Genomic DNA, 13,618 nt, shown 5'->3' on the forward strand with positions numbered 1-13,618 from the left:
TGTCTTTTAGGATACTTCAGTCTTCTTCCGCACTCATGGATTTTAACATTTCTTCTTTCACAATTCATTCAGTAGTTTCGGTAATGCCATAAATTTTGTTTCCTTGCCATGTAATATTGCTAGTACCTCTGAACCATTTACTGTACTGAATTCAAGTTGCCTATGATCACTGCTACCATGTCTCCTCCATATTATGTACAGGTTCTTAAACAATTCCTTCCTGTGTTGAGCATATATTGAAAAGAATTATTATTAAGATTTGTAGACCAAATACGTTTCTTTTTTCTTACAGAATCTTAGCAAAATGAAGTCAATTTTCTACCTCTGTTTGTTGATTGCTGGGATTTATGCCAATGTACGTTGCCAACAGCATTATAGCTACCACAACAGTTCTGAAAATTACCGCAATGGAAACCGAATAGGTTCAGCAAACGAAAATATGCCAGGTCATAAAGTAAAGAGAAGCATTTGTCAGTTTGCATTTTCCTTTTATAAGGAGGCTAGTTCTTATGGAAACAACAGGAATGTGTTCTTCTCTCCCATGAGCATCTCCACTGCCTTTGCAATGCTGACACTGGGTGCTAAATCAGAGACACTGCAACAGATTCTTAGAGTGTTCAGGTTTAAAGCAGATGACATTCAGGACATACATAAAGGTTTTCATCATCTCATGCAAACACTAAACAGCCAGAATGCTGACTTCCATCTGGATATGGGGAATGTCCTGTTTGTGCAAGACCAACTGAAACTGCAACAACCATTTTTAAATGATCTAAAAACCTTTTACGGAGGAGAAGCTTTCCCAGAAAACTTCAGAAATGTCAGACAAGCTCATCAGAAGATCAATAAATACATAGAGAACAAAACACATGGGAAATTTGTCAACCTACTCAATAACCTGGATCCAGATACTGAAATTATTCTTGTTAATTATCTTTACCTTAAGGGTAAGACAAACTCACTGGACATCCTGCCTCAAGTCATTTGGCTTTCTTTGTGCCAACTCTAGCCTTCACCCCACCCTTTGCAGTACTATTCTGGGAAGGGGAATCACAATCTGCTTCACAATTGCCATTTACTCTCACTGTTAATTATGAATAGAGCTGGTCAGCACATTTTCACTGAAAATAATTTTCTGATTGAAAATGTTGACTGTTTTTTGACAAAATTTTGGGTGAAATTTGGGTGAAGTCAGTAGGACTCATTGCTTTAGTGCTTTCCTGAATTGGCACCCCAGAAATGCTATTAAAAGTTTTGCTAAGCAAGACGAGAGCACTGTTCACAAAATATATTTTAAGATGCCTAAACAACTTGCTGAGTGGAAAATTCTTTGTTCCGTCCCAGCAACAGCAAACATCATAGTGTTATATGTCCAGATGCAGGTATGTAACAGAGCTTCTGCTTCTCCTCAAAGCCCACCTGTCTGTAACTAAGGTAACTGATTGCACCTTTTTACATTCTGAAACCTGAAGAGAGCCCCCAATCTTGCCAGTGTTTGCAGATGTGAGTCTCTTTGTTCACACAAGCGTCTTAATTGACTTCTAAATATTGAAATTAATTTTTTAAAAATAAAAAATGTCAATGAAGTTTTTGGAAATGTTATCCCTGGCTTTTAACCAGCCATTGAAAATGTTGACTCCCCTCATTTCTCCCAAAACCCATTTTTTTCTTGTTTTTCAATTGCATCCATGCATTTGTGCAAATCTTTGAAGGATTAGCTGCAGATTGGTAAAGCTAGTTTGAATCTAGTTCAATTGATTCATTTGAAAGGCTGCCATGAAAAAGATGGATAAAAGTACTCTCTTGCCCCAGGGGGCAGGACAAGAGGCATTGGGTTCAAACTACAGTTTAGCAGATTTAGATTAAGTCTCAGGAAACACTTCCCAACTGCAGGGACAGTGGGACAATGGAACAGACTGCCTAGGGAGGTTGCAGAAGCTCCTTCACTGAAGGTTTTCAAAAGGAGGCTGGATAGCCATCTGCCTTGGATGTTTTAGACATAACAAATCCTGCATCTTGACAAGGGGATAGACTAGATTACCTTTGCAGTCCCTTCTAATCCTATGATTCTATTATTCTATGTGTCTTTGTCCTTCCAAATCCATATCCCTCCTCTTCACTCCACTAAGGAAGGTTAGTTTCTATCTGTCCCTCTCTGCTTTTAAGATCTTTACTTGTCTTCCAAATAGCTTTTAGTTAGTAGGTGTCAGGCATTCCTTCCAGACTTAACAATGGACAAAAAATTGTGGATTCTGCCCACAACAAAAATCAAACCGCTATGTAAATAGAAATTACATAGATTTTAAGGGTTTAGTCATAAGTGTAGTAAAATATCATATATTTTAATAATGAGGAAAATATTCAGTAAAAATAATATAGGAACTAAAAACTTCTACATCACATATATGAAGGTACAGCTAACTGTCACACATGTTATAACATGGAAATTTATTTAAAATTAGAGATGCCCCTAACCACGACGTTCAGTTCCATACCTGAAATGAATTTTCAGCACCCTCAAAGTTTTGTGCATTTAGATCTGGTGTTCCACTTCGAATACCTCTCTCTTTAAAATGTTTGCTGTGAGTGAATGATTATGCCTTAAGACAAACTGCATGTCTTTTTGATTTTAAAGGAATTGTGAAGAATTACAGTTAAAATCCAAATTATTGCTATTGCTTCTACCTGGAAAATAAGAATGGGCTAATACTGAATGGTTTGGAGTCTAGGTTTGGTTTGGAGAAGAATCTGAAATGTTAGAAGCTTTTGTAAAGTCTGTCCTAACATTTAGAGGCTGTTGCACCCTCTGTACCATGCGACTGTTCCCCTCAAAGTCCTGATGATTCTTGTCCCTTTTCCATAGTGCATTGTAGCTTAGATTGAGTGGTTGTCCAAGGATGGAGGCTTGGTGACATTCTATCTTCCACTGTATTGAGGCTTTGACCAGATGATTTGCTACTCTTTTTTGTTTGCCCTGCGGCTTAGATAGTGGGCATGTTCTTCCCCCTCACAAAACCTGTCCGTTTACTTGCCCCGATAGTCCAGTGTGGAATTATTGTCCAACCCACCGGAAAGGGCAAGCTCTGGGTTTCCTGGAGCATTGTAAAGAATTGCAAAGGCAAGACCGCCTTGAAAAGTGCCCTCCTAAGAGGAAAGAAAGCACAAACATATCTGGGTTTGGATGGAAGAGGAGGGAAGAATTAATGAATGCCCCCAATATGCAATCTGTCTGCCAAATTCTGATGTCCTTACTCAGTTTTTAACCAAAGCTCTCTATGAAATCAGTAGGAATTTTGTCTGAGTAAGCTGCAAGTAATAATTGCCTGAGCATGTCAGGATTTGGGCCTGTGACTTATCAAAAAATGATGTGACTCATTATGCTATTTCCCTAAAACATGACAAGGAAAAATGTCTATTGTGTTAATGAAGAGCCCATGGCCACTGACCTGACAGTACAAAAATTGGAGACTTCTTTTAAAAGACAGATTTACTCTAAAATTGTATGCATCGTGTTTGTAGCTACACTGTTTATGGAGAAACTTACAGCCACGCTGTAATAATTTTCTTTAAAAGAATAATGCTTTGCACTTTACATCTTGAAAACCCCATTCAAGCATTAATGAGTGTTTCAGAAAAGATTGGTTTTGTTTTGACCAAGCTATTAACTGCTGAAAATCCCGTGTTTTCTGCATGCCAAGTATATTTTGCAAGGCATTTTTCACCAAGCAGCCTGAAAGAAGGAGTAAACATCTCTTGTCACCACACTGATTGAGTAGCAGACCAACATTTAAAACACGCCCTCCCCGACCCCCCAATCTAATTTGCATGGGAAAAGCTATATGTACACTATGCTCTGTCCTGCTCTCTAAGAAACACCCTCAGAACCTATCTTCCCCCCCAGTCTGGTTTAGATGTGTGTTTTCGGCCTAATTGATCCCTTTCTTCTGTTTGGCTGAAATACAGAAGAGAGCTTTTGTTCAAGGGGATGTCCTCGCAGAACTTTGCAGTCTCTTGAAAATTAGACTGTCAGATGTTCAAGATCAACTTATCCCATGTTAGGACACTGGGGAATGTATTAAGCCTTCTCCCTGAGAATTGTCTGGCAATTCCTTCTGGCACGAGGGTAGGCATTTGGGTATACGGTGGCTATCTAAGGTGAAAGCACCATGCTTTTACTACAGGACAGCTTCTGGGTTTGTTTAAACCACTACCAACCCCACCCCACCCCATCATGTGCATATTGCAGTTGAATTATTCTGATTTAGGGCCAGATCCTCGGTTGGTGTGAATTGGTGTAGCTTTAAAGGCAAAGCAGCTACTGCAATTAATGCCAACTAAAGATGGTTTCTTCCTCCCAGAACATCCAATAACTCTTTCTTTCTTTGAATCATAAGCCATGTGGAATAAAGCTTTCGATCCAAAGTACACTAAGGATGATGACTTCTTTGTGGCTGGAAACACAGTTGTTAAAGTCCCTATGATGTTCCGGATGGGCATGTGCAAACAAGCCTATGATGAGCAGCTGTCCAGCACCGTGGTGCAAATGGATTACAAAGGAAGCACTAGAGCATATTTTATTCTGCCAGATGAAGGAAAAATGAGGAAGTTGGAGAATGGCTTGTCATGTGAAAGTCTGTCTAAATGGAGAGAATTAGTTTCAGAAAGGTAAAATCTTTCAGTTCTCTTCTCTGATGGCCGGCAAGCATTTTAGATGAAGTGTGTCAGACAAATTCTTGGAGAAGGATGATTGTATTTTTAACTATGATCCCTGGGCATTGGAATAGAATTAGGAGTATATGCTACCCTCGACCCCACTGAAGTTAATGCACAAAGATCAAGGCTAGAATGTGGCCTTTATGTAGTTAATTTTTTTAGTTATTTCCAAGAGCTAGTCTACACATATAGCACTGCACCGATGCAGCTGCACTGTTGTAGTGCTTAGTGAAGATGCTGTCTATGCCAAAGGGAGAGCTACTCCCTTCAGCGTAGATACTCCACCTCCCTGAGAGTCAGTAGCAATGTTGATGGGAAAGGCCCGTCCATCAACATAGCGCTGTCTCTACCAAGAGTTCGGATGGTATAACTGTGTCGCTCGTGGGGGTGGATTTTCCACAACCCTAAGCAACATAGTTATACTGACATAAGTCTATAGTGTAGACATGTTATTTGTTCAATATCCTGTTGTCACATTCTGTATCACTGAGTGTGAAAATCTGCTTCCCTTTAGGACCACTGCCATTTCTGCATTTTGTTTCTTTTGCTTCCCTATATGCCTTTTTCTGTTGTTCTCCCTTTATCCATCTTGGTGCCTCTTCTCATTCCCGCCCCCCCTTGCATATCCCTCTCTGCAGCAGCTTTCATTTTCAACTCCCCTCCCCCCCGGATCTTCTCTACTATGTGTTTCCCCATTCCACCTGCTAAAATGATTAGCAACGAAAAAGTGAATGCTAATATTATAAGTCTCATCATTTTGTCTTCATAATTTGTCACCCCAGTGGAACTAAAGGAGTGTGTGGGGTGGGAAGTTCATGCATCTCTCAAAGCCATCGTTTCGGGCTGCCAGTAGACACAAGAAGGCGGCAGGTCATTGTTTACATTCACTTCAAATGATCTTTGCAAGCATGAGAGCTAGAATTTTAGCTCACTTTTCAAAAGGCAAATTTAGGCTCCAGTGCTGAAAACATGCTTGGCTTCTTGCAGCTGGGTAGTCCTGTTGCCTTTAGTGGGACTGCTAATGTGCATAAAATTAGGCATGTGCATGTTGGCAGACTCGGGGCCTTTCATGCTGAAGACTATGAATATGCTACATGAATGCACCAAACAGGCTGAATGTTTGGCAACACTGCCTTAGCTTATCAAATCCCAGTTTTAAGACAAGTCATTGAATTAATTAAATACACAGTTTACGGGTCTTTAAGTTGACTAGCTGACCGAGCTTTTTGAAACATGGCAACACTTGAATTGTGAATTGCACATGAATTGTGCAAAAAGTAGCTGCCTTAGTATCAGCAAACAGGAAACTAACCTTTTCCAAAACTGGAATAGTCTACCTAAAAAGCAGCAGGGGGTTCTATGGTTTGGAGTCTAGAACCTCATTATTAGAGACCCCAATGAGCTGGCTTTGTGTGGATATGTTCACTCACTGAAATTCACTGGAATTTGGCACTCGGACAAACCGATGAGCAGTAAACACCTCCCCCACTTCCCATAGTTTTCAGAGCAGTTGATTGGCCCATTTTGCATCTGTGCAAGATGTCAGACATCAGCACCTTCTGCCAAAAACCGGTCAAAGGAAGAAGCTCAGCTGTCAGGAAAGAGTCTACTGCACCCCCACTAGCAATATTGGCCTTGGGTACCGGTAACAGTCCTAGCATATAACTTACTCTAGAAAAACTTGAGACAGTGGGACAGTGAGAAAAAAAATGCACCAGAAATGTTGAGCATTGACTAGTTTTACAGAAAGCACTGAAGTATTCATTTTCCATTATACTGATTAAATCTTACACAGAGTCAACAATATGATTCATGAACTAGACATATACTTTCAGTGTGCTTTGTTTTTAGCTTTAATCCTAAATAAATTAAGCACCACACGTTCTTCTGCTTTCTTTAGAATCTGTTTTGTTTCCCCTTCCTCCCTCCCCCAGGTTTAATTTAAGTGTTAAGCTGAAAGGCCAACATTTTCAAAAGGGACGAATGAATTTGGGCGCCTCACTTTTTGGGTGTCCAGCTTGAGACACCTTAAAAGAGATTGATTTTCAGAGGGTGAATGCTCAGCACTTTCTGAAAATCAGGCACAAAATCACTAGTCGCTTTTGAAAATCTTGGCTAAAGAGCCATAAGGAGGAAAATTTCCCTAAAAATGGGAATACGAAGAACCAGAGTTATCTTAAAGGACACTGGCAACCTTTAAGTAATAGGGGCTCGGATGATTGTCCAGCAGGCTTTGAAGTCGGATTCTGTTTTTAAAGCCGGCTGGTCAGTTCCCTTGACCTTCTTCAGTGGGCATAACTGAATCAGGTTCTTGGTGGGGCAGATAAGGAATCTCCTGGAGGATGGGGAGGAAAAATGAGCTAAGTGAAGGGATAATCCAGATGCTCTGCACCTGTGGAACTCAGGAGCACAGCTTCAGTCTCATGGTACCTCGCAATATTATTTACAGCTTTCCTGAAACCGTGTTTCTATCTGTATTAGGTACTTATAGGTCTCATTATTATAGTATCTGAGCACCTCATAAATCTCAGTGTATTTATCCTCACAACACCTCTGTGAGGTAGAGCAGTGCTATTATACCTGTATAACAGATGGGGAGCTCAGGCACAGAGATACGAAGTGACAGGGAATTGAACACAGGTCTACAAAGGTCCAGGGTAGCACCTTAGCTACGAGCCATCCTTCCTCGCACTCTAGGTTTCCAATATCACTTATCTGAAACGTCCTTTTCCCTGAAAGCTAATGCCAGAGGAAATCTGCCATAGGTCTTTTGTCAAATCTTCTCTATGGGTGAGTGAAAACAATGCAAATCAATTTCTCAATAATCACCACAGCACATTACGTTGTCAGGAATGAGCCTGCACTGTACTGTGACATCTGATTGAAATGTTTTACCATTTTCTTGCTTTTCTCTTCGGACAGCTCAACGAATATATATCTTCCACGATTTTCTGTTCATGGGAAATTTGACTTAGAACAAATTCTTTATCAAATGGGCATCACAAAAGTATTCACTAATGAAGCTGACTTGTCTGGAATTACTGGGCAGTCCACACATAAGATTTCAAAGGTAAGTTAGGTTTCTTTTCTGTTTAAAGGAGCCATGGTAACTGATATTTTAAACCATTTTTTTTACAAATGTTTCCTAGGAGAAATCCACATAAAAGAGGTTTGCTGTGTATGAAATGTAGGGATTGAGAGATGGAATATTCAGCCCAAACTAGCTAGGTTGCCTGTGCAGTTGGATCACACCAAGTTACAGTATATACAACATTTTGGCCCAGCAGATTTTTACAGAGCATGGGGCCTTTTACTGACCACATACTTGAGCAAATCTCTCTCTCTCTCTCTCTCTCTCCCCTCCCCCACTTCGCTGAGAAGACCCTCACAGCCATCTTCCTGTTTTTCAGTGCTTCCATTGCTGCTGCTTGTTGTTTTGGCAAAACAAGAAGTAAAAAATAATTGTTTTGGTTTGACTGAAACATTTCACTCAACCAGATATGGAACCTTTTGTTTCCATTTAGAGCATTTTGAATCTAAAAAAAAAATTAAATAAAATTAAAGGGAATTTTGAAACAAAAAGTCATTTTGAACTGAAAAAAAATCAAAACTCTTGTTATTTTATAATTTTTTTTTTTAAACAAATACAATTCGGCAAAACTGACATGAATTTGCAAAACATTTTGGTGTCACCAAATCTGCATTTTTCAATGAAAATAGTTTGGTCCAAAATTTTATCCCCGTTTGAGTGCTAAGCACACTTAACTCACATTGACTTCAGTGCCAGCCCCTTGCAAACCATTACAGTTCAACCTTAGTTCAGTCCATATGGGTTGTCAGTCAGAGAGCTTTACAATTACAGCTTACCTGTAGAATAAATTCCATTGGTTAACACTGAGATCCTGTTAAAAAACAATACAGAAACCCACAGCCCCCCACAAATGAACACATGGAATCTGATGAATCCAGGCCTGTAAATGTCTCTCACTGCGGTAAGGACAAACTTGTGCCCTTTTCTGTCCAAGACCCTTATTTTATCTATTCCAACTTCTGATGCTGTTAACATACACAACATATACAAGGAAAGCAATCCGTAACCCTCAGATCTACTGTCTGTCCTCTCTTTATTGTTCTCACTTGTAAACTATTACTCCACTATATGAATTTGCCAAATACAACTGGGTGTAATATTACTCTCACATGTAATCCTACTGACTTCAGTGGAGCTGGTCCTGATTTACACTGGTGTAAGCAAGAGGAGAATCGGGGCCAGTGCTTGTGATACTAGTATGAAGTAGTGACTATGAGAATGTCTTCCTTTAAGGATGAGGCAATTTCCATTCATGCAACTCACCAATCTTTCTTGCTGAGTTTGCAGTTGCCCTTTTGCTTTGTGGTAATCATTCACACCTGTTGCTCTGCTGCTCATTCCTTAGCAGTTGTTTCTTTCAGCACTGTTGGTTTGAAAGCAATCAGGCTCATATTCAGACACCTGCTTACGGCCCTCACCCAGAACGGTAATGTTTGTTGATTTTTTGTAGGTTACCCATCAGGCTATGGTGAATGTGGACGAGGGTGGCACTGAAGCATCATCAGCCACAGCTATGGAAATAGTGCCAATGTCTGTGCCTGCTACCATTAAATTCAGCCATCCCTTCCTGTTGATGATTACCACCAATGATGATGACATACTCTTTATGGGCAAAGTCATGAACCCTATGGAAAAATAGTTACTAAATTGCTGTATGTATTAACTATATGTAATTTACCACCATTTTTAAAGAAACATTTTGATCTAATCAGCTTGGAGATGGCTTTAGAGGCCACATTTCCCCCTGTATTGTTGTATATTTTGCTTCATAGCTGAAACCTTTAATCGATTTTAAGTCACCATCACTACAGATTGGTTTGGATTTGTATTTAAAAAAAAAGAAGAAGAAAGAAAAGGAAGTTGAGTTGAGGCAGGACTGTCAGGAGAGGTGAAAAGAGGAAGTCCTTTGTAACACTGAAAGCAACAAAACATTTTCTAGCAAGTGAGGCTCAGAAAAAATGTTGAGATTACTAACATGTGCCTGTCCACCTGCTCACTGTGTAAATTACATTTGTTTTGCATACTCATTACCTGCCAAATCAGTGCAAGTTACTCTCCTTTACCACTTACACCCATTTTCTCACCAACCTCAGGCTCAGTTTAGCAGATACCTATTAACCAATGTAGTGCTTACTATCCTGAATGGCCCCATTGCTGTCAATGAGTCTGATAAATCATTCCTCTGTGACCCCTTTGTGTCACCCAGGCAGATGCCGAAGGGTCACAGGAAAGGCGTAAGGTCTCCCTGGTGAATAACATTGACCCCTCAGCATTATTTCTGCAGGGCCCTGCAGTTCAGAGACCATTCTAAGGCAGGAAGTGGCAGATCGGAACAGGAGGACGAGGAGGAATGACCAGGGTAGAACTGTGTCCCAGCAATACTGATCCTTGTGGTGGCCCACGGATAACACTGAATCAAAGTTCAGTTTAGGTCAGACCAAGGGCTACTCTAGTCTGTGCCAGGGCTTCGGTGGGGTTTTGGAAGCTCCCAAATAGGGGAAATGGCTTGTGTTTCCCCTATGTCCCTGAGCCAATATTTTTGCCAGCATTCATAAGGATGAATCTAACCCAATGGAACCACTCATGGTAGTACACACCACTCCAGTAGTAAATGGTTGAGGGATCCAGATCTTACAGCCTATCTATAAGTTACACCCCCTTTTACATAACTGCATATTTTGGGCTGTGGTGCCTTGAAGTGGGCCCTTTCTGTTCCCAGATGGTACCTTCAGAGAATATCTGTACTCAGCTCAACACATGCTTTATATTTTAATATAGTCGCAGTTGTATAGATTTTGTCTTTAGTATTAGGATACAAAGGGTTCCAAGATCAGTTATGCTGCAGATGCTTATTTATATATTTTTCTTACCTAAGTTTTACCTACACGCCATTTTTCTCTTGTTTCAGAAGAACTATCAGTATTTTTTTCTCCTACGTTCATGCTCATGGTATAGTTTCGGACCTCTAGTGGCAGTAGATGGAAATTACTGAGTTACTGAATTACATTAATGGGTATTCTATGTTATCATTTCCAGTCTTTATGTCTGATCTTGAAATATCCAGACAAGTGTATTATGTTAGAGAAATTAAAATGAATAAACATGACATTTAAAAGTTTTTAATTGTTCTACCTGATTTCTACAGAACAGGAGTTAAGTAATTAAGACATCTGATGCAAACAGTTTATCTAATCAGATACAACATTGGTTGACACTATATGTGCTAATTAAGATCTCCAAAGGGATGTTTCGTAGAGGCCTCTGCTCTTTGCCAGATATGTATATATTGTTACCCCTTGTGGCTTGAGTTGTTAGCCAATATTTAGGGTGTCGTGGGTTGTTTTCATTAGGAGAAGATATTGATGATAGTCAGGTATTTCTTTGATGCAATCCTGTTTATTTACCAAGAATGTACATAAAGTCCTGTTTCTTCAAACATAGTAGGAAGCAAACAACAGGAGGCAGTCTCTTTGCTCACACTTCTAAGCCTCTTTCCAGCCAGTACTCTGCCCAAAATGTTCTCTCTTGTCTTTCTCTCTGAACCATGTTACCAATTCTTTAAAAAAAAAAAAATGTCTGCTGCCTTTTTCTGTCTGCTTTCTATTTCTTTCACACCACCCAGCGACAGGTACAGCCTCTGTGTTTGCAGTTAGTCCCTGCTCTGGTTATGGTGGGAAGGCTGGCAGTGTGCCCCGAAGGTGGTCAGACTCTGGGCTGTCTGATCTCCTTTGGAAGCTGTTCCACAGCTGAACTTCCTTTTTGTACCTGAATCCTCTGAGGACTTCTCAAGAAGCCAGATAACAACAAAGGTAAGTTTTTATTCCCTTTCCTCCTTCACAGAGCTCACATTCTTATTTCGCCTTCTCTTCCTCTTCTCTTTCCTTCCCGTAGTCTCACTTTCCATGGTGCATCCTGGAAATTATAGTAACCCTGTAACCCTGTGTCCAAGAACTAAAATTCCCAGGATGCCCCATGGGATGCACCATTGACTTCATTGGGAGTTTGGATGTGCAGGACTGGGCCTAATGTGGCAAATTGTATTCCATGTATTGTTTTGGAGCAATAGAGTGAAGTTCACATATGTCCCAGTTTGGAGTCAGCTACTCATACTTAGGGGATTAGAGTAAACATTCTTTAAAAATGTAAACACATTCATTTATTTTCAATAAATAGTTTCAGACTCAACTAAATTCTGACATGAATTAACAGTAACTCCGAGGGTCTCTGGAAACCATTCATGCGGTACATAGGTGCAAATTCATTGGCACTATACAAATGTAAATGAAAGCAGAATTTGACCCATTCAATCTGTGTGCCTTGATAAAGATAATTCTCTGAGGCCAGGTCTACACTACAAACTTAGGTTGACAGAAGCCATCTTATGTTGATCTAATAATGTCTGCGTCTACACTACCAGGTCTCTTCCCCTGACCTAACTCACCTGTAATGTCCGCTTAATTATTCTACCTTCATGATAGACATAGCACTTAAGTCGATGTTGATGGGTCAACAGAGAGGCAGTGTAGATACAGCATTGAGTAAGTCGACTCAATTGGTCTCCAGGAGGTATCCCACAATGCTCTGCTGTCACTGCTCTGAAGATCATTTTCAACTCCACTGCAGAGCAGCCAGGTACACAGGAAACTGCCCCTTCCCTGTCAAAGCCCTTGGGACATTTTGAATTCCCACTTCCTGTTTGATCAGCATGGACAGCTTGCCAGCCCACCTGATCATGGCAACTCAACGCCCCACACGCAGTCCAGTCTGGAGTACACAGGAGATGGTAGATCTTACTGGTCTGTGGGGAGAAGAGTCTGCAGGCACAGCGCTGATCCAGCTGAAGAAATGAAGACATCTATGAAAAGGTAGTGCGGGGCATGGTGGAGAATGGTTGCACCAGGGACACACAGCAGTGCCATGTGAAAATCAAAGAACTTGGGCAGGCGTACCAGAAGAAAAGGGAGGCAAATAGTTCTGGTTCTGTGCCACAGACATGCCCCTTCCACTAACCCCACCACTAACCCCAACCCAGTGTGGATACCTCCCAGGAGTCTAAGTCCCAAGCCGCCTCAGGCAACAACGAGGAGACCATTCTGGATGAGAAAGAGGAGGAGGAGGAGAATGGGAGACAGGTGAGTGGGGGATCCATTCTCCCCAAGAGCCAGGAGCTATTTTTAACCCCGGAGAGGTTCAGTCAGACACAGGACAGCATCCTGGCCAAGCATGATGCTGGGGAAGACACATTTGGTGAGTATGCAACTCCAATCAAACATGCTCTTATATTTTATGTGTAATATGAAGAAAAAATGAGGTGCAGTGAATATCCTAGCTACACAGAGGGTGCCCCTGGAAAAGACTGTTTATGTGCACAGGGATGGCCTGGAAATCCTCTATGGAGATTTTCAGGAAACTTTCCTGGAGGTACTCTGCAATGCTTTGAAGAAAGTTTCTGAGGAAGGCTGGCTTATTTCTTCCACCACGATAGGACACTTTCCCTACTCTAGTATTATTTCTGCTGGCATCATTGTGGTACACAGCATAGCAGCAGAAGGACCAGGTCTGTATCCAGATGCTTGCAGCATCTGCTCCATTGCTGCCTCTGTTACCATCAGGAAACTGATATCACATGGGGCACCCAAGGGAGACAATGGAAGTCTTCATTACAAGTGCTTGTATGGCAAACAATAGAGCATCTGATCTCCCACCCATGGTGATTTCTGGGTTCCTCAGCCATGGTTTCCCTAACATGCTGGTGTTTTATTTGGTAGGGATCAGCACTGACTTCAGAATCTGTAAGTCCAGGGTGACTACATC

The 13,618-nt window shown here is 41.0% G+C and overlaps 1 protein-coding gene across 1 annotated transcript; it reads left to right on the forward strand.

Moving 5' to 3' along the window:
* Window positions 1-317: 317 nt before the first annotated feature.
* LOC137157678 (alpha-1-antiproteinase-like) lies at window positions 318-10,864 on the forward strand. The gene is made up of 4 exons (XM_067555116.1): window positions 318-947; window positions 4,395-4,665; window positions 7,636-7,783; window positions 9,255-10,864. Exons 1-4 carry the CDS (start codon window positions 440-442, stop codon window positions 9,441-9,443), a joined length of 1,116 nt encoding a protein of 371 aa, XP_067411217.1. The 5' UTR covers window positions 318-439; the 3' UTR covers window positions 9,444-10,864.
* The last annotated feature ends 2,754 nt before the right edge of the window (window positions 10,865-13,618 follow it).

The sequence above is a fragment of the Emydura macquarii genome, unplaced genomic scaffold, assembly GCF_026122565.2.
Source record: "Emydura macquarii macquarii isolate MOO-44397 ecotype Brisbane River unplaced genomic scaffold, CSIRO-AGI_Emac_v2 contig_1551, whole genome shotgun sequence".
NCBI lineage: Eukaryota > Metazoa > Chordata > Testudines > Chelidae > Emydura > Emydura macquarii.